Source organism: Pogoniulus pusillus, chromosome 21, assembly GCF_015220805.1.
Source record: "Pogoniulus pusillus isolate bPogPus1 chromosome 21, bPogPus1.pri, whole genome shotgun sequence".
NCBI classification, from domain to species: domain Eukaryota; kingdom Metazoa; phylum Chordata; class Aves; order Piciformes; family Lybiidae; genus Pogoniulus; species Pogoniulus pusillus.
In genome coordinates, this window is record NC_087284.1 from 10,343,545 (window position 1) to 10,367,778 (window position 24,234).

The 24,234-nt window shown below is 42.8% G+C and overlaps 1 protein-coding gene across 16 annotated transcripts in view; it reads right to left on the reverse strand.

The window, feature by feature from the left end:
• LOC135184794 (uncharacterized) overlaps positions 1-24,234 on the reverse strand; it is a 616,367-nt gene that overhangs the window by 381,876 nt on the left and 210,257 nt on the right. For 14 of the 16 annotated variants that reach the window (XM_064160870.1, XM_064160872.1, XM_064160876.1 and 11 more), the window contains 3 exons: positions 22,467-22,533; positions 21,986-22,162; positions 2,564-2,650 (listed from right to left, as the gene is read on the reverse strand). In XM_064160870.1, coding sequence (XP_064016940.1) covers positions 2,564-2,650; positions 21,986-22,162; positions 22,467-22,533 — 331 coding nt within the window. The remainder of the gene's footprint in view (positions 1-2,563; positions 2,651-21,985; positions 22,163-22,466; positions 22,534-24,234) is intronic. The other 2 variants (XM_064160881.1, XM_064160878.1) reach the window with 2 other exon arrangements.

The window sequence follows — 24,234 nt, forward strand, 5'->3', positions numbered from 1 at the left end:
AATCAACCACAATAAACAAACTGAATAAAAAAACACAAAACACAAACAAACAAAACCTAAACCCAACCAAACCAAAACCCTCTGAACATTTAAGGTTAACTGTGTATCACTCAGCTTCTTTAACGCAAGCAAGAGAATGCTTTCTCCTTGTAAAAACTGTACTTCCATGTATCCTTTATGTCACCACTCTATTCCTACATGCTTTTAGGCACACAAGCAGGGTTATAGAAGTCTAATCCACTTTTCATTCTCTGATTATGAAGCAGATTATGACTCATGAAGCCTATTCATGAGATGAACCAAGGCAGTATTACCAGGGGAAAAAAAAATCTCTCATTTAAAACTTCTGAGCCAGAAGTTGACTCCCAAGGTTTTACATTGCTGTCTTATGCAATGATTTGGGGAAACTGTAGAGGTTAGATGTGATTCAGCCTCGATGAACTTGGAGTTTTTTTCACCAGTATACCAAAATTCAAGTTACTGGCATGCATTAGAGCCAAGTTTTTTTCAGTCACAGAAGTTTTTGCCTTAGAAGTTTTAAACCTCTGCTCGGAGTTTCTTGTGGCTTTCAGAAGTGACCGACTTTGAGACCTGTGTAGTAAACAAGGTTTTTTAGATTTGACCACAACTGCATGGATAGAGAATCTCTGCAAGTACAAATAAGCACATGGTTTAAAGCAGCACAAGACTCCCATGAGAACACAGGAGAGCTGGGTCTCGCGTGTTATCTGGTCATTAGTGCTCAACAGCAGGGCCCGGGCCAAAGCATTCAGTGCCTAGCTAAGCACTTCATTACCACGATGATGTTCTTAGGTAAGTCCATGCAAATTCAGGCAGGCCCGTTCCCACCCTTTTTTATCTAAAAGCCATGACAGGGAAGGAGAATTTCCTCTACTAGACAATACCTCCTAGTTAATCTCTCTCATACCTATGCATAACTTCTGTTCTCCCAGCTCTGCAGAGTCACACCCTCCCACTCCTTGCTAATGCCTACAGAAAGCAAAGCTAAACATTTTGGCTACTGTAAAAAAAAAACCCAAAACTTTTAAAAAGTGTCCTTGTATGCTGGAAACTTCTACAGATTCTGAACTTTCCTTCTATTATGCAAACACACATCCAACTCAGTAATAAACGCTCAGAAAAAAATAATTATCTGTTATATATGTACACACACATGTGTATTTATATCTGTATTAATATGTATATTACTGGGTGCATTAAGAAGAGTTTAGGGAGGTTCTCCTCTCTCTCTATTGTGCTTTGGTGAGGCCACATCTGGAGTACTGTGACCCGTCCTGGGCTCTCTTGTTCAGGAGAGACAAGGAGCTACTGCTGAGAATGCAGCAGAGGCTAGAGAGATGATGAAGGTATTGAAGCACGATGAAAGACTGAGAAACGTGGGGCTACGTAGCCTGAGGTAGACTGAGACAAGACTGTGTATCACTGCTTACCAACATCTAAAGGGTGGGAGTCAAGAGGAGGGAGCCAGATTCTTTTTAGGGGTGCCCAGCAACAGGACAAGGGGCAACAGGCACTAACTGGGACACAGGAAATTCCACCAGAACATGAGGGAAAACTGCTTTCTTTTGAGGGTGACAAAGCACTGAACCAGCATGGTCAGAAACACTGTGGAGCTGTGGACAACTTTCAGATGTCCCTTTTGACTCCTGCCATTCTGTGTGATTCTCTGTGTGAAAATACCTGCTCTCCTAAAATGGACTTTGGGAGCAGGACTGCAAGAAAGGTTGTGGTGGGTTTACAAAATCACCCTCCTAATTAAAATTTACCAGACCTGCTCAGACAGCTTGGGGGGAGAGATACAGCTCTATTTTACAGCAAAGCTAACTGTACAAGCATACACATTCAATATATTTGCATGTATTTACAATTATATACAATTTGGAATAAACACAGAAATCCAATCTTGCCCCTCCCCAGACAAAGAAAGCCCAGAAGGGGCCAAAGCCTCCTTCTCTCTCCCCAGATAGAAAAGCAGCAGGATGTCCTGTGTTATCTGGTCAGTCAAGGTTAGTAGAGGAGTTAGAGAAGGGCGAAAAAACAGCAGAGACAATGCCCAAAAGCCAAAAGGAACAAAATTGTTTATACATTGGCTTTTTATATCAATTAAACCAATGAATGAGACTTCATTATTCTTTTACAACCAATACTCTGCTCAGTCAGATTCTGCACTGAACTTTGAGGGAAGTCTTTTTCTCATTGGAATTTCCCAATGAGCCTTCAACGGCTACAAAGCTACAGCTTTGTACTCAGTTCTGGACTAAGCTCATTAATTAAAGAGAAAATGGTGTAAACAAAGTTCTCAAAGCATGCTATGGCAGCAAAGTGAATACAACACCACCTCATTTTTACCCATCCATTAACTCCCGGTCCTTGATCAAAGACTCTGTACATTGCCTATCGTGTCCTGAGTGGATAAGGCTTACAATTTAAATTGTAAAGCTCAATATTTAAGCAGAAGGGCGCATGTGATCTTTGTCACCTCATTTTCATGAATGGAAAAGAATATTCTGACACCAAAATTACATACTTAATTCTGCCTCACCTTCTTCACTGACCTCCATCCCACACTGCCTTGGGTTTATTTCCTCATCCATCAATGGGTCAAAGTAATTTCTGCTGTATTCATTTCCTGTGGAAAGCACATGAAGTAAGGGTCAGCGATTATTAGAAGCACATGAACCAAAATGTTAATTTTGAAATCGACACCAGCAAGCAGAGGGGCACTTTATAACTTTATAAGCTTATATACTTTTTTTTTTTTAAACAAGTCTTCTAAGCCTACCAGGACTGCAATTATCATCTTGCAAAAGGTCGGAAAAGGTAATTTGGGAAACAAGTGTACTTCATGTTGCTTTTGCTCAGGAATTAATGAGAAAAATTCTCAAATTTAGATGATGGGAAGATAAAGAAAAAGTAAAATACTCATCATCCAGCATCCCCAGCACAAACCAAAGTGTGCTTGAAGCGTGTTTTACAAATGTAGCCATGCTGCAGAGGAAGTGGTGGTTTACAGCTGACCCCTCCGATTCCAACAGTTTTAAGTTTCATCACTGAGGTTTCAATGCCTGATGCTCTTTGGGTACTCTATCCAATTAGAAAAGCGTTTAATTGCAGAGGACAATCTAGAATGCTGCTTCATTAATCTCAACAGCAAATATATTCATTTGGGCTTGGTAACTAATCCAAGATTCTGACGGGATAAAACCACTCACTTTAGCACTTTCTTTCCATTTCAACAGCTAGTTTTAGCTGCTCTTTGGAAACTAATCAAGTTTACCCCCCAAAAAAAGGTAATTTGTTAGACTTATCAAAGAATAATGCAGCATCTTTACTGCCTGGAGGAACTCTCAGTAAAAGCCAAAATAATTTTCTTTACACGAGGGGAAAGGGAGGGCTTTTTTCCCTCAAAATTCATCTTTCCTTCAGCAAAAGCTCAGCATCCTCTTGTAACCACCCTCCCGTTGGTTTGTACACAGCAAATTATTACTAAACAGAGAAAAAGGAAAATAATTAAGGCCATAGCAAATTTTAGATTTGCTTGAATAGATATAAGTTCTATATTCCTGCAAATACATAAGAGTTAAACATAACTAAGGAATTAATTCCTCTGAGACACACTGTAGTGTTCTACGGTGCATTTGGTTTAGGATCAAAAATAATCCAAGCAGCAGCTCCGTCTCAGAGACTAAATGAAACTTTGATATGAAACTAGGTTTAATTTATATTTCTGGACTGGCACATTTTGACTGTCAGTCTCTGTTCCTTCAATGTAGTAAGTACAAGAACTGAAAATTTGCTTTACCTTGAGGTCTCAATAAAGAAAAAATAAATGAGTTTCATTTTTGTTACTTTATCTGTCAACAACTACTAGGCTGGTATGAATCTTGGCAGCATGTAATCAAAGTCTTATGTACTGCAATAACAGAGCCATTCTACCTTATTCACTGTAATTGTTTTTCTCTAGCACAAAGCGCCGCAGTGTTATATGAACACCCCTTCCCACGTTGGCAAAATCATTCACCCATGTGCTCCGAAGGAAAATGGTGATGCATTTCTTTATTCAATTACTTCATGGCTGGAAATGTAAATTTCTGGAGAGGGCGTCGCAACGGCACAGGCAAGACGCTGCTAGCGCACAGGCTTTTTGGTCTTTTAGAACAGCCTGGATAGCACAAGGGCTTTTATTGCATTTTAATACCCCATGTGCTTTTATATCCTGTGGGTCTGGTGTGAAACTTGCAAGCAGCAGACTTTCGGGCAACTCTTCTGGACAGAATAATTGGCGTTTAGGAGGAAGTGTCATGTTAAATTTGGGTCTGTGAGGCATGGAAACCATTATCCCCCCCCCCCCCCCCCAAAAAAAAAAAAAAAAGAGATACATTGACAAATGCCACTAAACAGTTTGCTGTTTGGTCCTCTGGAAAAGAAAATAAGTAAAAGGAAGAACCTCAACCCCTCTTTGAGGAGTATGAGATATTTCATCCAGGGCTTTGGCTCTGCCAGAACCTCGCATAGAAAGTTAAGTAGACACACAAAGAACCACCAAGTTCTATTCCTCTAGAGCAATTAATGTATTTTAAAGCCTACTTAGATAGAATGAGTGGTAAATGCCAGAATCACCTCCTCACAGTGAATTCACAGATAATAGGTGTGGTGGTTTAAAAGTAATACTCTAGCCTGGTTCTAAATTACAAGCAAGAAATAGGAACAGTCCAATGATGCTGGTGAGAAAGAATGGCAAAAAGTAAATAAAATAGGAAATGGAATGCAAAAGAACAATAATAAACACATCTATATTGTTCCATCTGCTTGCTAGTTTAGTGTATAATTTGCTGGGCAAACTGCTCTTCCTGTTCTCTTCTTCACTCTGGCTGCTGGCTAGTGCCTTTGCATGGCTTCGCTGACCTTGGCTGAGACTCTTGTTTATGGCTAAGTAGATAGCAGTGAAGTTTTTCTGATTTTCTGTTATTTCTGAGTTGTAAATAATTGTAAATATATTTTGTACATTGAGAGACACAGAAACCTGGGGCTGCTTAGTCTGGAAGAGACTGAGAGGAGATCTGACCAATGTGTACAAATATGCAACGGGTGGGTAAACTGAAAATGTATTTTTTGGGCATTAAGAAGAATAGCTTCTATGGCAGATTGGACTCTGCCTAGGTGTCCTCCTACAAACCATACTCTGGAAAAGAAAAAGAAGGGGCGTCCCTCAGGGGCCAGTGCTGCTTAACATCTTTGTCAGCAACACAGACAGAGGAATTGCCTGCACCCCCAGCAAGTTTACAGATGACAGCAAGCTGTGTGGCACAGTTGACTTACTAGAGGGAAGAGATGCCATCCAGAGGGACTTGGACAGGCTGGAGAGGTGGGCCTAGGCTAAACTCATGAAATTCAACAAGGCCAAGTGTAAGGTCTTGCCCCTGGTTCAGTGCAATCCCAAGCACAAATCCAGGCTGGGCAGCAAATGGCTAGAGAGCAGCCCTGAGGAAAAGGACCTGAGATTCCCAGTTGATGAAAAGCTCAACATGAGACGGCAGTGTGTACACACAATCCAGACAGCCAGCTGTGTCCTGGGCTGCATAAAGAGAAGCATGGGCAGCAGGGCAAGGGAGGAGATTCTTCCCCTTTACTCTGCTCTCATCAGACCCCACCTGGAGTACTGTGTGCAGTTCTGGAGCCCCCAAGACAAGGTGGTCATCAAAATGTTGGAACAAGTCCAGAGGACGGCCACAAAGATGGGCTACAAGAGTTAGGGTTCTTCAGCCTGGAGAAGAGAAGGCTTCAAGAAGATCTTACAGTGGCCTTCCAGTATCTGAAGGGGGCCTATAGGAGGGCTGAGGAGGGACCATTTACAAGGTCTTGTAATGGCAGGATGAGAGATAATGGGTTTAAAGTGGAAGAAGGGAGAATTAAATTAGATGTTTCTTTCCAGTGAGGGTGGTGAGATAGTGGAACAGATTGCCCAGGGCAGTTGCAGATGCTCCCTCCCTGGAAGTTAGATGAGGCCTTGAGCCTGGAACATAGAAGGTTTCACCTCAACATGAGGAGAAACTGCTTTACAGTGAGGGTGACAGCGCACTGGAACAGGCTGCCCAGAGAGCTTACAGAGTCTCCTTCTCTGGCGACTTTCAAAACCTGCCTGGATGCATTCCCGTGCAAGCTATCCTAAGGGATCCTGCCTTGGCAGGGGTGTTGGACTTGATGATTTCTGGAGGTCCCTTCCAACCTCTAAAGCTCTGTGATTCTGTAATTGTATTTTATGCTTTTAGATTTTAGCCTGTTTTGTAAATACAGCTTCGTTTTGCTTCCAAACCTTCCAAGCTGGTCTGGTGATTTTGCTTTGGGGGCAATTTCAGCCCAACACAATTGATCATTTCAAACTGCAGGAGTCCACAGAAGACCTTCAGTGAGGCTTTCTGAACAGTGAATATCATTACAAGCCTTAGATCACTGATTTTCGTGGGATTTGGTAGATTTTTTTGGTCTTCTCCCTCTCAACTCAACATACCCCTTGAGAACTGATGTGAGCAGGAAATCTAGGCAAGTCACAAGATTTGTTGGGGGCAAGGAGAGCTACTTGAGTCTTAACAGTACAAAATTATCAGTTTTAGTCAACATAATGCATTGCCCAAGGCATTTTGCTAATAACATTTTGTGAGCATGTGAAGAGATTACTAATCATTTCACATTTGCTTTTGGAAAGATTTGAAAGTGTAGAACATGTAAATTAACAGTCCACTAAGGAATTCACATTGCTTTGCTTCATGCTATAAACACTCTAAAGTAAATGTTAATACAGAGCTCGCTTGCAGGTATTTTGAACAGCAGTGCATAGTTGGTACCTTCAGACAATAAGTTACTTTGGATATCTGTTCCCACAAAGACTTGGCCAACTTTACAGACTTAGGTGTTTACTTTGATCCAGAGGTTCACTCAGATCTGTTAACTCAATTTGAAAGCCTCTTCACCCCTCAAAGCTGTGTTATTTCCTGTGGATAACACAATGGATAACTCAGGAAATCGTAATTGAAGTGCAAACCCACAGATTACCTACGAATTCAAATAAAGATGGAAAGAAGGGTGTTGGCACAACAGTGACCAGGTGGGAATTTATACACTTTAATTAAAGCAAGAGAAGTTGCTAATAAAATTAGCATAATCCTTGGACGCAGCCCACGGGACTGCGCACATATTACTAGGGCTGGATGAAACTCTAAGATGGCTTTTAAGCTAAGATGTCTGTAGTCAATTACACAGCCTATGTCCTGAGAATACCACAGACATGGCATGACTAAACTGTAATGCCCTCTCCTCCACAAAGAGCCTGTACCAATATCACAGCAAGGGTACAACACAGAATTTCAAGGACAGGCAATTATTCCATTCATACTGTGCTATTGATCTAATTTTTAGTTTAATGAAAGAACAGACAAAACAGTTGGGTGTGTTAAGTACCTTCCTGGCCAGTGTGAACATGAAGGAATAATTAATGTGCAGATGACTTCTTACTAAAAGCTTGAATAAGCATTTGTTGAGATCTTATCGATATCTAAATGGTAAGCATCAAGGAGATGAGGTCAGAGTTCTTTCAGAGGTGAGCAGTGTTAGGAAAAGGGGCAATGGGTACAAACAAACACATCAGAGTTCCCAGTGGTCAGCAGCAATAAGAAAAGGACCAATAGATATGAACTGGAACACAGAATGTTTTATCTCAACATGAGGAGAAACTTCTTTACAGTGAGGGTGACAGAGCACTGGAACAGGCTGCCCAGAGAGGTTGTGGAGTCTCCTTCTCTAGAGACTTTCAAAACCCACTTGAATTCATTCCTGCATGAACTACCCTAGGGGATCCTGCCTTGGTAGGGAGGTTGAACTCAATGATCTCTGGAGGTCCCTTCCAACTTCAAAAGTTCTGTGATAAGGAAGAATTTTTTTTATTTGATGATGTCAGAGCACTGGACCAGACTGCCCAGAAATGTTATGGAGTTTTCCTCTCTGGAGAGATTCAAAACCCAGCTGGATGCAATCCTGGAAAACCTCCTCTGATGACATGGTGCTGAAGCCAAAAAGTTGGACTAAGCCTCTTCCAGCCTCTACCATCCTGTGATTCTGTGATGTTTGTTTTCAGAGTGAAGCTGGATTTTAGGGATAAAAGAAACTATATTGGCATGAGCCAGAATGCAGATTATGGTCTGAGCAAACTTTCCTTACTAAGTAAGATCTCTGTCATTTCAGGCAGCAGCATAGTCAACATGTGTCTACCAGTAACTTAGTAGAACATCACTAGGGCACTACTAAAGCAACTCATAAAAGCCTTTTTATAAGATAGAATAAAAGAGAGGCATCTTAGAGAGATGAAATTCCAGTCTGACAGCATTTTGACCCAAAGTGGTTTTGAAACACAGTGATGCATCTGAGAATGGAAAAAAAAATGTAGTCCTCCTTTCCACAAAGCTGTCTGAAAGCATTTATTACAGTAGCCTGATAGTAAACATCATGGTAAATACTCACTGTCTCAATTCAACAAAATTTAACTTATTTCCCTAGCAATACTTACACAGGAAGAGTATTGGAGTAGCCCATACCTAAAGTTTAGTGACAGCACGTTTCCCAGTTTCTTTATGAGAAGAGTATGCAATCACATGAGCCAGTATCCTGGGGTCAGGCCCAAATCCTCTCTCAGAGGCCAACAAGAGCTAAGATTTGTGATCAGGAGAAAGGGCAGAGAAAGGTCCCATCTTCTGCATTTTCTACTAGTTCACTTATTCACTCTTTCTTATGGCATAATGGAGTTTGTGACTGGTGCTCACCTCTTTTCATGGTTGTTACAGTTTTAAGGCTATGCCAAAGTTTTTTTCCAGAGAATTTGAGTTTAGGATAAGAGTGACTGAAGGAGCTGGGGATGGTTAGTTTGAAAAAGACTAGGCTGGGGGGAGACTTCATCGCTGTCTACAGCTACCTGAAAGGACATTGTAGAGAGGTTGGTGCTGGTCTCTTCTCACAGGTAAATAGTGATAGAACAAGTAGGAATGGTCTCAAGCTGCAACTGGGTAGGTTTAAACTGGATATTAGGAAACACTTTTTTCCCAGCAAGAGTGGTCAGGCGTTGGAATGGACTGACCAGGGAGGTGGAATCACCAACCCTGGATGTGTTTAAAAGTTGTCTGGAAGTGATTCTTAGAGATATGGTTTAGGGTGCCCCTTGTAGAGTAGGGATATTGGTTGAACTTGGTGATCCTGAGGGTCTTTTCCAACTTGAGTATTTCTATGATATAGAAGCTGAACGCCTCTGTTAAGGCACATTATTACTACATTAGATTACATCTAACATTATAAGCCATATTATAATTATAGATAAATAATATCTATTTTATTTCAGCTGTAGATCTAAAATGAGATTCCTGGGAGGCACAAAGTTATTCCAGATAATCCATAAATACATAGGGAAGGGAAGTAGAGTGTTTTAGGTAGAACTTCAAATTTTGACATGTACCACAGACAACATTCAGTGTACAATTACCCTTTAATGACAGCCTCGAACTGAAGAGCATTAAGCAAGTGACTGGACAGTAGACTGCATCTTGAAAACGGCTTTCAAACACAAGGCTACCATCACGAGGCTACCTCTCAGTGTTTAAAAAGTTTTAAAGGTATCACATGTCCTTTTGCTTATCCTCGGTTGAGACTGTAGCTAACAAGGAAACCACATAACTGTGCTTCATGTTTATATTGCAAGCTTTCAATAAACTGACTTGCCAGCTTTGACAGGACACTGGCAAAGAGGCCATTTCTGACCCTGAGCAGCTCAGACCAAAATCACAGCACCCGCTTCTCCACTGCCACACTGCTCCTGGAACACACCATATTTGCTGGTGTTGAAGCAAAGGTATAACATAGGAATGTTTTTAGTTGGGTTTTTTTTCCTTTCTTTTTTTTTTTCCTGCAGGAAACAGAGGGCACTATGCCAAGGGATGCCAACATGAGACCTAGGGAAACACAGTTGATCGAAGGCACGAGAAAAAGATTTACTGATGATGGTGGAGATCATTTAGGAATGCTATTAGATAATGTGACAAACATCAATAGGGAAAATGGATACTGAGTGCTCACTGGCTAGAAGGCTTGGCTGGTCCCATACTATTCCAGTGAGGGAACTTGCTGAATTTCCAGGGTCCAACAGCACCATTACGAAGCAAACAATTTCCAAGCATAATATGTTAGCCTTAAAAATATCTATTCAGTCACCTTCTGAGAGAGTATTTCCCAATTATAAAATGCATCCATTCTTCACAATTCTTCCCCCTCTACCTTTCACAAATTCAATTTTAGCACATTACTTAGATGAGTGGCACAGTATCCCTGTTGTTGAAATTGCATGCAATGGATCACGTTTTGCACACTACATTACACCTTGTGCCGTTCTGCTGATTTCAATTGGATTACACATTGTGTAATTCAACGCAAAATTACTTCCAATGACAACCCTTTTATTCCTATGCATACATGGTGATCCATCATGCCCTGCATACTGTGTTTGGCATTTCTATTTCAAGTCCCTGTTGGAATCAGGAAGCATGGAACCACATTCACAAAACTTGAATTATTAGATATAAACTTTGCCATTGTTTAAAGAAAAAAAAAATTAAAAGGGCACAATTCTGAGTCATGTTTCTGGTCCCATCCCTTATGCAAATCATTTCATCCAACACAAATAGCCAGTGTGACTAGCTCCCACTGCCTTCACTGGCAGCACTAAAGTGAGCATCCAGTACACGGCTGTTTTTTCATCTACATTTACTGTCTCTCCAGCAGACATCTACAATTCTTTTGGAACGAAATTAGGTTCAAAACAAACTTCAGCCTCTAGTTCTCTGCAAACAGACTGGATTCAATACACTTACATCATCCTGCTGCAGTTGAACTACCTTCAGCAATGATCATTCCTCAGCAAAGGCTTCTCTCTACTTTGTATTTTTTACAAGGAACAGAAGTGCTCTATGTTAGAGGAGGAATTTCCCTGCAGGAGGCACACAGCACTGCATTAGATACATCCAGCCTAGCTCTGCACCTAGGAGGTGGTGCAGCAGAACACCACATAGAGACACTGACTGGTTCCCAGAAGTAGCACAACCATGTTAATGCCATTCTGTACTTGGGCTAATTAGAAGAATACTTTCTGATCTTCAATTGAGAGAGCTTACTTTCCCTCCTGTTTTCTTCTCTTTTTTTTTTTTCTTCTCCCTTAAATGTTGTTAATCTCTGTGGGCAAATTTATTGGAGCATGATATGAGATGTTAACAGCGCCAGTTGAAGATAAAATGGTAATATTAATTAGAGCCTTTTGATTTCAGAAGGCAATCTACTTTTGAAAAAGAAGATTTGTGTATTGGGGATGATGGGGGGGGGAGAAAAAGAATGGTTCTTGTCATCTGGAGACAATTTTAACTTGAATCATCAACATTTAGGGTCAGACTGCCTCTGGACTTTGTACAAAAGCACAGAAGAATACAGTTCACCTTTCCTTCATTTTCCATGCAAAAGCCACAGAACATCACAGCCACAGAATCCCAGAGTGTGTAGGGTTGGAAGGGATCTCAGGAGATTATCCAGTCTAACTACCCTGCTATAGGAGTTCACTCAGTGCAGGTTGTGCAGAATCCCATCCAGATAGGTTTGGAATCTCTTCAGAGAAGGAGACTCCACAATCTCTCTGAACAGAGGCTGTTCTGGTGCTCTGTCACCCAGAGCCTCTGAAGGTATAAAACAGATCATGTAGTTGGAAGATGCTCAAAAAGCCCCACAAATGGATTCTGCTGCTTGTATGCATGGTCAGCACCCCAGAAAGCTCACAGTCTAATTTGTTCTGACATATATTCCCTCTGTGTGGCTGCACTGGAAATTGTACCTATCTTGTAGAAGGTGAACACTGCCATCCCAAGGGGCTCTTCTCAGGATTACCTGGACCAGGTCTGTGTAGACCTGTGGCTGTGATGAACACTAAATGGTACACATTGTTATAAGGCACCTGCACATCTTTTGATCACAGCATCTGAAAGCAAAATGGTTAAAATACTAAAACAGATTAATACTCACACAGTAGAGTTCTCAGTTGGTGGAGAAGAGGGGGATGGTCAACAGAACTGCCACTTTGGACTTCCAGTGGCCAAAATTTTGTCCTGTTTCAGGAACTGGTTGACAGAGTGCCTTGGGAGGCAGTCCTGAAGCACCAAGGAATCCAGGAATTCTGAACACTGTTCAAGAGGAAAGTCTTAAAGATGCAGAAACCAGCTGTTCCCATGTGCTCAAAGATGAGTCAGTGTGAAAGAAAGCTGAATAGAGAGATTTGGTTGCAACTTAGGAATAAGAGGAGAGTTTATGGTCATTGGAAGAAGGGGCAGGACACTCAGGAAGATTGTCATGAGGTTGTGCTGGGAGAAAATTTGAAGAGCCAGAGCCCATTTGACAATTAATTTGGCTTCAGTTGTTAAAGAGAACAGGAAATCCTTCTACAAATATATTAGCAGCAAAATTAAGACTGAGGAGAATCTCTGTCCTTTGTTGAATTTGGGGCAAACATAATGGTCAAGAGGAAAAGCCTGATGTGCTCAATACCTTCTTTTCCCCAGTCTTCAGCAGTAAAGCCAATTGTTTGCTAGACATCCAGGCCCCTGAGCTGGAAGATAGGGATGGGGAGCAGAATGAAGCTTCTGTAATCCAAGAGGAGATGGTAAGAGACCTGCTATACCACTTAAACATACACAAGTCTATGGGAGGATGTGCATCCAAGGGTACTGAGGGAGCTGGCAGAAGTGCTCACTGACCCACTTTCCATCATTTACCGGAAGTCTTGGCTTTCTGAGGAGGTTCCAGCTGACTGGAGATTGGCAACTGTGATGCCCACCTACAAGAAGGGCCAGAATGAGGACCTAAGGAATCACATACCTGTCACTCTGGCCTCAGGAAAGTCACAGAGCAGGTCATGTTGAGCATCATTACGCAGCATGTGCAGGGCAACTCAGTGATCAGGCCCAGTCAGCACGAGTTCATAAAGGGCGGGTCCTACTTGATGAACCTGATCTCTTTCTACAACAAGATGACCTGCTTAGTGAATGAAGGAGAGGCTGTGAATGTTGTTCACCTGGACTTTAGCAAAGGATATCTCCCACAGCATCCTCCTGGAGAAACTGGCTGCACATGGCTTAGTGGGAAATGCTTCACTGGGTGGAAAAACTGCCTTGAAGCTGGGCCTGAGAGTGGTGAACAGACTCAAATTCAGTTGGTGCCTGGTCACTAACAGGATCAGTACTGGGACCAGTTCTCTTTAATATCTTTATCAATGATCTGGATGAGTGAATTGAGTGCATCTTCAGTAGATTTGCAGATGACACTGAACTGGGTGGGAATGTGGAGTTGCTTCAGGGTAGGAAGAATCTCTAAATGTATCTGGACAGGCTAGATTGATGGGCCAAGGTCAGCTGTATGAAGTTTAACAAGGTCAAGTGCCAAGTCCAGCACTTGGGTCACAACAACCTCATGCAATACTACAGGCTTGAAGAACAGTAGCTGGAAAATTGCCCGGCAAAAACATAAGCCAGCACTGGTCTCAGGTGGCCAAGAAGGCCAAGAGCATCCTGGCCTGTATCAAGAAACATGTGGCCATTATGAGTAGAGACATGATCATGTCCCTGTACTTAGCACTGGTGAGGCACCACTTCAAATGCTGGGTTCCCTTTTGGTGCCCTGACAACAAGGACACTGAATAGATGTAGCATGTCCAAAGAAAGGCAGTTAAGCTACTGAAGTGTCTAGAAAACAAGTCTTATGAAGAATGGCTGAGAGAACTGAGAATGTTTAGCCTGGAAAAAAGGAGGCTGAGAGGAGACCTTATTACTCTCCACAACTACATGAAAGGAGACTGAAGCAAGGTGGGTGTTGGTCCCATCTCCCTGGTATCAGGTGATAGAACAAGAGGAAACAACCTGAAATTGCACCAGGGGAGGTTAATGTTTAATAGTTGGAAAAAATTCTTTACTGAAAGAGTGGACAAAATTGGCCAGAGAGGTGAAGTCCCTGGAGGTGTTAAAAAAAACACCTTGTAGACATGACACTTATGAATATGGTTAATGGTGATGGTAAGTTGATGTTTGGACTTGATCTGAGAAGACTTTTCCAATTGGAGCAATTCCATTAGTCTACAATTACAGAGCCTACGATAAAATCATAGAATGGTTTTGACTGGAAGAGACCTTTCATATGATGAAGTCCAACACAGTACTCCCAGGTCAACACTAAACCATGTCTATCAGCACCACAGCTACAACATCCATCTAAAAAGCAGTACAGCAAGACTATGTTAAGGGATTGCTTGTCACATGCATCATCCATCTGAGTTTGAGGAACTGCCCTCAAATTCTGCCATCAGCCAAAGACCACATATTCCTGGAGGTGCTTTCATCACAACACTGTTTTGGAAGCCCTTTGCTGAGCGGAGACTTTACAAAGGCAGCGTAAACATTAGGGAACTCTACAAAGTGTTTGGGGGTTTGACCCTCTAGGAAGAAAGGGAAAAAACAGTATTGGTTCACCATGAGACGAGGCACCTGGCAACTGAGAAACAGGCTGACACAGGCTCCTGTCACTCGAGGCTTGGGTGATCTAATCCCAAATATTTTTCCCAGGGATATTAATCTGTTAGGCCTCCCACTGGGATGGCCAACATGAACAGTTCTGGCGAGTTCACTATTTGTGGAGGGACAGAAAGGCAGAAGAGTTGGTAAGATTTACTCACTAGGAAATTGACATTTCCCTAAGAGTTTGTCAGAAACAATTTTGTCTTAAGCTAAAGCCACTACTAGACAACTTTAACTTCACAAGCAACACATGAAAGGCATGAAGGTTACAGGAATGATCATAGAATCAACCAGGTTGGAAGAGACCTCCAGGATCATCCAGTCCAACCTAGCACCCAGCCCTAGCCAGTCAACTAGACCATGGCACTAAGTGCCTCATCCAGGCTTTGCTTGAACACCTCCAGGGACGGTGCCTCCACCACCTTCCCAGCAGCCCATTCCAATGCCAATCACTCTCTCTGTGAAGAACTTCCTTCTAACATCCAGCCTAGACCTACCCCAGCACAGCTTGAGACTATGTCCCCTTGTTCTATTGCTGGTTGCCTGGCAGAAGAGACCAACCCCCACCTGGCTACAGCCTCCCTTCAGGTAGTTGTAGACAGCAATGAGGTCACCCCTAAGCCTCCTCTTCTCCAGGCTAAACACCCCCAGCTCCCTCAGCCTTTCCTCATAGGGTTTGTGTTCCAGGCCCTTCACCAGCTTTGATGTCCTTCTCTGGACACCTTCAGCAAAGTTCCTATTGCTTGCTTAGAATTTTAAAACTGGGCTAGAGTGTTAGCACTAAGCCACCTTGATCAAGAAGAGAAAATGAGGTAGAAGCCATTGCAACCAGTCCACTGGCTGAAAAGCAGCAGATTCACCTGAGTAAGTCGGCAGGTACCTCCTCTTGGCCACCACAGCACTTAAGAGCAACGTGAGGTCTCCACCATATCAAAGCATGTCCTGGTCTGTGCAGCCGCAGCTCCAGACGGAGCACAGGATCTATTTCCCCTCAAAGGAGCAGATGGAAGCACTTGCACAGAGATGGAAGTTAGGTAGAAATCATACTTGCAAAAGGAATTACAGCACAAAAGGCAGAAAGGTATTTAGGCCAAGGAGGAGATACACACACAGAAGACAGAGCCAAGCTCCTCTCCCTGGCTAGGCCTGAGCAGGCCTCGTCGCGCAGCCGAGAACGGACTTCCTGCCGGCCAGGCCTCGCTCCCGCCCATCCGAAAGCAACAGCCGCAGCTGAGAGCTGGATTAAGAGGGACAGGGATCTGCTGGGGCAGGTCCAGAGCGAGGCCACCAGGATGATCAGGGGGCTGGAGCACTGCCTGATGAGGGACAGGGAGCTGGGGCTTTTTAGTCTGGAAAAGAGAAGAGCGAGAGGGGATGTAATAAACACCTGCGGGCTGGGGATCAGGAGGGGAACAGGCTCTGCTCACTGCTCCCTGGCACAGGACTAGGAACAGCAGCACAGGAGGCTCCACCTCAGCACTAGGAGGAACTTCTTTACCGTAAGGGTCAGAGAGCACTGGAACAGGCTCCCCCAGAGAGACTGTGAAGTCTCCTTCTCTGGAGAGTTTCAAGACCCATCTGGATGCATTCCTGTGTGACCTGAGCTAGATTGCATGGTCCTGCTCTGGCAGGGGGGGTTGAACTTGATCATCTATGGAGGCCTCTTCCAACCCCCGACACCCTATGATCCTGTGAAGATGCCCAGAGCCAAGCCAAGAGGGAGCTGATGGGAATGCAGTCTCCTTATATAGGGATAATACAGATAACACTAAGTGTCTCATCCAGTCCTTTCTTGACACCTTCAGGGAAGGTGACTCCACCACCTCCCTGGGCAGCCCATTCCAATGCCAAACACTATCTCTGTCAAAAACTTCCTCCTAACATCCAGCCTAGACCTCCCCCAGCACAACTTGAGACTGTGTCCCTTTGTTCTGTTGCTGCTTGCCTGGCAGAAGAGACCGACCCACATCTGGCTACAGCCTCCCTTCAGGTAGTTGTAGACAGCAATGAGATCTGCCCTGAGCCTCCTCTTCTCCAGGCTAAACAACCCCAGCTCCCTCAGCCTCTCCTCACAGGGCTGTGCTCCATGCCTCTCACCAGCTTTGTCGCCCTTCTCTGGACACATTCCAGTATGTCAACATCACTCTTGAACTGAGGAGCCCAGAACTGGACACAGCACTCAAGGTGTGGCCTGACCAGTGCTGAGTACAGGGGAAGAGTAACCTCCCTCGTCCTGCTGGTCACATTGTTTCCAATACAGGCCAGGAGGCTCATCTTCAGCCTACTATCAAACAGAATCCCCAGGTCTCTTTCTGCCTGGCTGCTCCCCAGCCACTCTGTCCCCAGCCACTCTGTCCCCAGCCTGCAGCACTGCTTGGGGTTGTTGTGGTCAAAGTGCAGAACCCTGCACTTGGCCTTGTTAAATCTCATCCCATTGCCCTCTGCCCACCCATCCAGCCTGTTTAGGTCCCTCTGCAGGGCTCTTCTACCCTCCAACAGATCAACACCTGCTCTCAGCTTGGTGTCATCTGCAAGCTTACTGATGCTGGACTCAATCCCCTCATCCAGATCATCAATAAAGATATTGAACAGGACTGGGCCCAGCACTGATCCTTGGGGGACACCACTAGTGACTGTCTGCCAACTGGATGTGGCACCATTCACCACCACTCTCTGGGCCCAGCCCTCCAGCCAGTTCTTTACCCATTTCTGAGTGACTCTGTCCAAGGCTCATGTCTTCTCTATGATAAAACAGTGAATCCCTAACCTACAACAAAGATGGGAAGAGAAGTGTGCAGTAGAAAGATTTACCCAGTGGGCTCCTCCTGGTCAACAGTCTACTGATTACTACAAAAAGAATGGTGTTTTATACCTCGTGGGACACAAAATAGTATGAGACACAAAATAGTGTAAGAAAGCAAGCAACAAACCAGGAATCAGATAGAACAGTAGGGATTGGAGGGGACCTCTGAAGATCATCCAGTCCAACCCCTCCTTAGCAAGTTCACCTAAAGTATCAGGATCATGTCCAGGTAGGTCTCTCTGGCAGCCTGGTCCAGTGCTCCATCATCCTCACAGAAAAGAAATTTTACTTCGTGTTCAGATGGAACCTCCTGTATTGCAATTTGTGCTCATTGCCCTTCATCTGTTCACTGGGACCACTGAAAATTATCCAGCCCAAATCAGAGGTTTTATTTCTATTGCCATCACAGGCCCACAGATTGAAGATAAGGCCTTATGCTCTGCCTTAGTTTCCCCACAAACAAAATATGCAGGAGCTTTGCACTTCAAGTCACATCACCAAAACAATCCCCACTAATCCATTCTGGAAATTGCAAAAGTCTCTTAAAAAACAAACCAAGAAACTATTGAAGAGATTTAATCAGTTAAACCCAAGAATCATTTCACAAACTCTCCTCTTCAGGAACTGTTCTGTTATCCAAGGAAAGAAAACAAAAAGGTCAACTTAGGGCAAATCTACCTGTGAAATAAGCTGTTTGGGGGCAGGCAAGTTGCAAAATCATGGACCTCTGCACTGCTCATTTCATCTGAATGATGCACACTCTGCAGAACACCCTCCTGAGCAGGCAGAGCCAAATTCCAGGAGTGGCTTTTAAGGCAGTCTCAAACAGACAGCTGATTATTCACTCTTCAGTATCCTTAGGATGGAAGTGTGTCAGAAGCCATCTCAAAAGTAGGTGGAGGTTTTTCTAGAGAACACTTCCCTCCAGCAATTGCTGACAGAGTAACAGGCTGTGAGACTGTTGCAAGATGGAGGAAACGATAGCAACCCCTGTAGCTATTATTTGCTGCCATTAAAGACACGGGCGATGGGTGGAAAGATAATGGAAAGGCAATGCCATCTCCATGCCCTGCCTTCAAGTGCACACAGCCTGAAAATCCAGCCTGATGTTTATATAGTGTTTTCAACTTGTAATCTGCTAAACGCTGTGATTAAATAATTGTGCTCAAGGTTATAACTGGTTTTAAATTGTAGTTTAACACCGAGTGTTAGAATTGACAAGCCAAGCCTAAGCCTGGGGGCTAAGAGCTGGAAAAGCACCCAACAGTTGTGGAGTGAGGAAACCCCAAGAGTACTTTTGTTGGCATCTGAGGACGAAAAGCGAAAGTGAGTAGTGGAGTGGCCTAAAATGTATTTGTTTTGTAAAGGATATGTCTGTTGAACTTGGCAGGTGTTTTCCTGGAGGTAAGGAAGCCTGCCATGAACTGAAGAAAGGAAGGTCATCTTAGTGGCATGGTGAAGTTTGAGCCAACCACCTATGTTGGTGGCTGTGAGCACTCCCTCCTAGAGAAATAGCTTCCAGTGTGAGGTGCAAGAGCTGGGCGGCAGGTCAAGAACATTTTTGCTCTGAAAGACTCTCTTGTGAACTGCACAATGGCTCCTGAGAGCCAAGGAGATGCAGCCATGCTCTGCTCTGGAGGGTGGCAGCAGTTTTCAACACCACATATATTCTTGCTAGGAGATGAAGTGGCAGCAGCTGGATAAAGAAGCTATGAACACGGCGTAAAGCAAAGAAAGGAATGCTTGAGGAACTGATTGCTTGGGCTCTGCAGGTTCCAAACCACAACAGATTTCCTCATGAAGGAGTAAGCTGCCTGGAGACCTAGTCTTTAGCAAGGAATGTGAAATACAGCTATTCCTACACTACTAGATTCACACAATACTGTGTTTACCTATGCAGTTGGCTTTTCCCTTGCCCTCTTTGATGAAATACTGTTACACTTGGTGTGCTAGTTTGAAGCTAGCTAGAATGTTTTGGTGAGACAAACTAGATTACAGGCTGTGAAAGGGAAACAATGATGATGTCTACTTCACTCATAGGCTTGCTGAGAGGTATAAGAGCAAGAATCCAAACATAGATAAGGGAGTCACTTTCTGTCTGGGTTGTGGGCTGCATTTTTTCTCTCTAACCCAACCTGATTAATCCACCTGTTTCCTAACCTCCCTGGCCAACCTTCCATTCTTCCTTGGGCACAAGGCAGCATCTGGGGTAAGGTAAAGAGAGGGGTGGGGAAGGTGGAAAGGCATTTGGGAGCCCATCCTGGGGACTCAGGTTTCTGGGAGGGCTGTTGTGTTTCTGTATTGCCTTTTAACTTGTATATTTCTGTATATAACTGTATATATATTGTAAATATCTGCTGGCATATTGTGCTAAACTGTAAATATAAGCTTCATTCAATTTCCAGAGCTGGCTGAGTCTAGTCTGGGGGGATTTACAAAGTGTGGGGGGGTGGGTAACACCCAAACCATCACACTTGGGAATAGAAAAAATTAGCCTGTGAGGTACCAGAAGGTTCGGTTCAATTTTGTCCCAGGTTTCGGGAGAGATTGGAAGCTGTTGTTTTATTAGCAGCCCTTGATAAATTTGAACTGGCCTCTGTGACTGCCAGACAAGTACTGATGTAATTTAGACTAAGAATAATTTAATGCAAGGTTGGACCAGATGATCTCTAGAGGTCTCTTCCAATCTAGACTTTTTTATAACGGTATAAATGGATGATTATTTTTTTAATAGCTGCATGACTTAGAGGCAGAGCTACGTGAAAATCAGATCCTTTGGTTAAATGGATGACAGAAGGTTGAGGAGGGAGAAGCAGTGTTGGGAAACAAAAATTTCCCAACTCTCGGCAAGATTTCCCCTCCCGTTACAGAAACCTTTAGTGTATTGAGGCATGGCATTCCAGGCAAGATGTAACAATTCCTGCTCCTTTCACAAAGATTGTGTTCAGTCAGAGGTTTTGAACAAAATGCTACTTAGAATGAAAAATCAAAATGTTTTAAAACACATTTCAGGCTTTAAAAAACAAATGTGTTGTTTTCTTGAGGGAACTATTCATGAATTTCTGAAGAGGCGACAGAAAACATGGATAGTCTCCAGCGAGCCCGACTTCATTTTTTGCCAGATAGACTATTTCATTAAAAAACAATCAATCCCTTTGTCTGCTTAATCACTGCTCTGACAGGCTGCAAAGGCAAGACGAAGAATTCCTGCTCCGCGCTGCACCGCACAGTCACATGAAGGCTAAATGGAAAGCCAAACCTAATTTTGCAAGGGGCCATTAGGAGCCACAGGCCCTCCAGTCCTTTAAGGATAAAAATCTTAGCACAACAAGGTCCAGCATTCCAAAAGCAAATGCCTGAATTTCTGCACACCAGCCTACACTTACCCACTCAGATGTCTGGGCTGGCAGTGAGCAGCATTGCTGCTTGAGTTTAACGGGAAATACTGGGTGATGGAGACTTCTCAAAGTCATGGCAGTTACTTGGGTGCCTTGGGAGGTCTCAGGGCTTGGATGCACGTTTGCATATTCATGAACACATATAATCCACCTGAACCAACCTGGTTGATTCTATATCTATATTCTATACCTATAGCAATGCTGTGAGACCACACAGTCCAAGGAGGTACATTGTTATGGGTAGTTAAGGAAGATTTTGAGGCTGACTTCAGGCATTTTTGCTTTTATGTTAAATCTTGGCCAAAGATTTTTTTCTTATACAGCTCACAAGATGCCTTGCCAGGTGAAAATAACAATGTGTCATAATACACAGTAGTAATGACAATTTAAATTGAGTAATTAAAAGATACAATAAAAGATATCAAACCTCAATAACAGGAAATGTGATATCAGAAGGCCATAGAATCATTTAGGCTGGAAAAGACATTTAAGATCTCCAAGTTCTTTGAATAAACATAAATAAATAGAAATTTCTTCCTGAGGCAGTGACTCTTTCGGGTTCTGTGTCAAATCTGAGCTCAAAAGTCAGGATTGGTCCCCTGTACAAGCTGAACAAACAAGGATTCTGTGCTCTAAGCATCTAAGCAACACCAGCTTTTAAAATAAATAACTAACTAAAATGAAAGATGAAGCAGAGGCAAGATGCTGATTGACTTAGGGCATATGGGAGACCTAAGGACAACAATCAATCATGGATCTCTAAGCTGTTTAGAACTGCTCAATATGAGGGAGCAGCATCTGTGTGCTTGGACTGGCTGCAGTGCCTCCAAAATCCAAATGATGGGGAAGTGCTGCTACAAGAACATGCTCTTTATGCGTGTTTCCACTCCTTGCTGGTGGGGAGTCCCACTACAGGGAGGTGACCTGAGCATAGAGATGGAACCCAGGTCTCTAAATATTTAGACAGTCAAAGTTTCTGGCAGTATTTTGGGTTTCTCATCAAGGGTTTGCACAGGTGCCCATTTGGACACATCAGGGTGGGAACGCCCAGTACAGGTCATGGAGCACGCAGGTTGGATGGGGAGCACAACTGCTGTCACTGTGTTTGAGGCTAATCAGGTTTGATGTCTCACCTCTTGGTTCAGCATGGGCTTGCAGCCTGAGTTTTTGTTGGTGAGCTGCAAGGGTGCTAGCTGGCTTGTCATGTTTAATAACTTTCTCTTCTGAAGGCTGATATGCTGAAAGATCTGTGCTGCTGATGTTAAAAGCTGGATTTTCAATGCCTTCTGTTGCTGCCCTCTCTTCTTTCACTATAGAAAGCAAGGAGGTCAGAAGAACACATTATAGCAAAGTGTATTTCAATGACAAGCAGAAAATTCCTTCTAGTAATTCCTTTGCTGTAAGACTCAAGTGTATCGTCCTCAAATGTCGCCAAAACAGAATTAGGTTAAAATTAACTCAAAAAAAAAAAAAAAAAAAAGAATAAATGATTAAAATAATTACAAATTGCACCCTGACAAGCAAGAGCAAAATTTCGCCCCCAGCCATTTGTCTGTAATTAGTTAATTAATCCTTACACAAATTATGAGCAATAACTCATCAAGCAAGGCTCACCCATCAGAAATTCAGCCGACTTGGATTTCTTCTGCTTAGTTTGCTTCAGAGCCTTCTGCTGGAACTTCTGGAGGGAAATTGTTAAATGAATAAATTAGCTAAAGAACGAAGATCATCCTTTATGATCCACAACTAACACAGTATTTTAAATATGGGATGGCATTGAAATGTCATTTAATTTACATCTCTGCTAAAGGGGTCAAACACTAATTGAACAACAGAAGTGGAAGAATTAAATAAAATAGGAGAAGAAAAGTTAAAACAAATGCCAAATGAAGGTCACATTAAAATACTTTGGGTTTTTTAGCCCTTAATTTTAATTAATGCAAAGAAACCTCAACAAATGAAGAGCATTATAAGGCTTGTCCTTACAGTGTACATTCTGCAGCAATTGCTTTATTTCACTTGCAGAATTGCAGCACTTCATTTAGGAAAGTTTGGCTATGCAGCATATTTATAGACAGACTTCCCCTGTTCTCTTATTTTCTAGGTCCACTTATATAACCAGCGTATTTGCTCATCACAGGGCAGCTAAAAATGAATGATCTCTACCCTTTCATACGAGGTAATAAAACAAAAATAACCCTGAAATGATTTCCAGAAAGATGTCACAATCCGAGAGATCGTGGTCTGGAGAAGAAGGAACGCACAACTCATTACAGCAATGAAAAGTTAGTTTTAATTTGATGTTAGAGAGATGTTAGCAGCCATTAGCAGTGAAAACAAACAACAGGACATCTTGGAAGACCTAACCTCTAACATCTTAATTCACGTGAGGAAGCAAGACTCAGCAAAATATATGGCCATGTTCCTACCATTAGGAAGGGCCAAGTGCAAAACATTGCCTTTGTAGAATAGCTTGAGTAGCATGAGCATGAGAGTCACACATGGGCTCATGTGTGGCTACAGATGCCTGTTACAGACACTAACAGTCAAAGATTACCTAAAACAAAACACATCTGGGAATATTAATGAAAGTCAAAACTAAAGGAAGAAAAACCAGTCCAGACTCATTTGTTTTCAAATGTCACCACGACACTTTCTGAAAACAGCATTATTTTTTCAAGGCAGTTGGTCCAGTGATAAAGACCACTCCTGGAAACTGTCAACACAAAAGGATTAATTACTAGAATCATTGAAAAAATTACAATCTTTACATCATACATCTTTTCCATTTGATTGTGGGTGTTAATTTCCAGTTTAAAAAAAAAAACCAAGCAACAAAACCAACAGCTTTTGCAGCAGACAAGATCAATAAATCTGTCAAAAGTAAATCAACCATATCACTGACAGATTCATATAGATATTAATAGCCTTACATACAGATATATGCATATAGGCACACACAAATACACTTTTCTGAAGAGAGTAGGCATCCTCTACTACCCTACTAAAAGATAAACATGTGTAAAAATGACCAGAGACATTCTGAAAGCTACGATACACAAATGCTAAGCCAGATATAACTCCTACAAGCCACATGCAGCACAACTGAAGTCAATGATAATTCTGACAGGAGTTCAATAGGTTCAGAAATTCACCCTACTGTCGAGTTTTTCCCCAGCTGAAAAAAAAAAAATAAGGAGTCTGGAAAATGTATTTTCTCTCAGTTAATATCTTCAGAATTATGTCTCTTTTGCAATATTAAAGCGTTGTAGCATTCCATCAGATTTTTATTGAGTCAGTTTTAAAGATTCCAACACTATCTGTAACACTGCTGGGTGGTAATTATTCTTACTACTGCTGCACATGATCACCACACAAAACC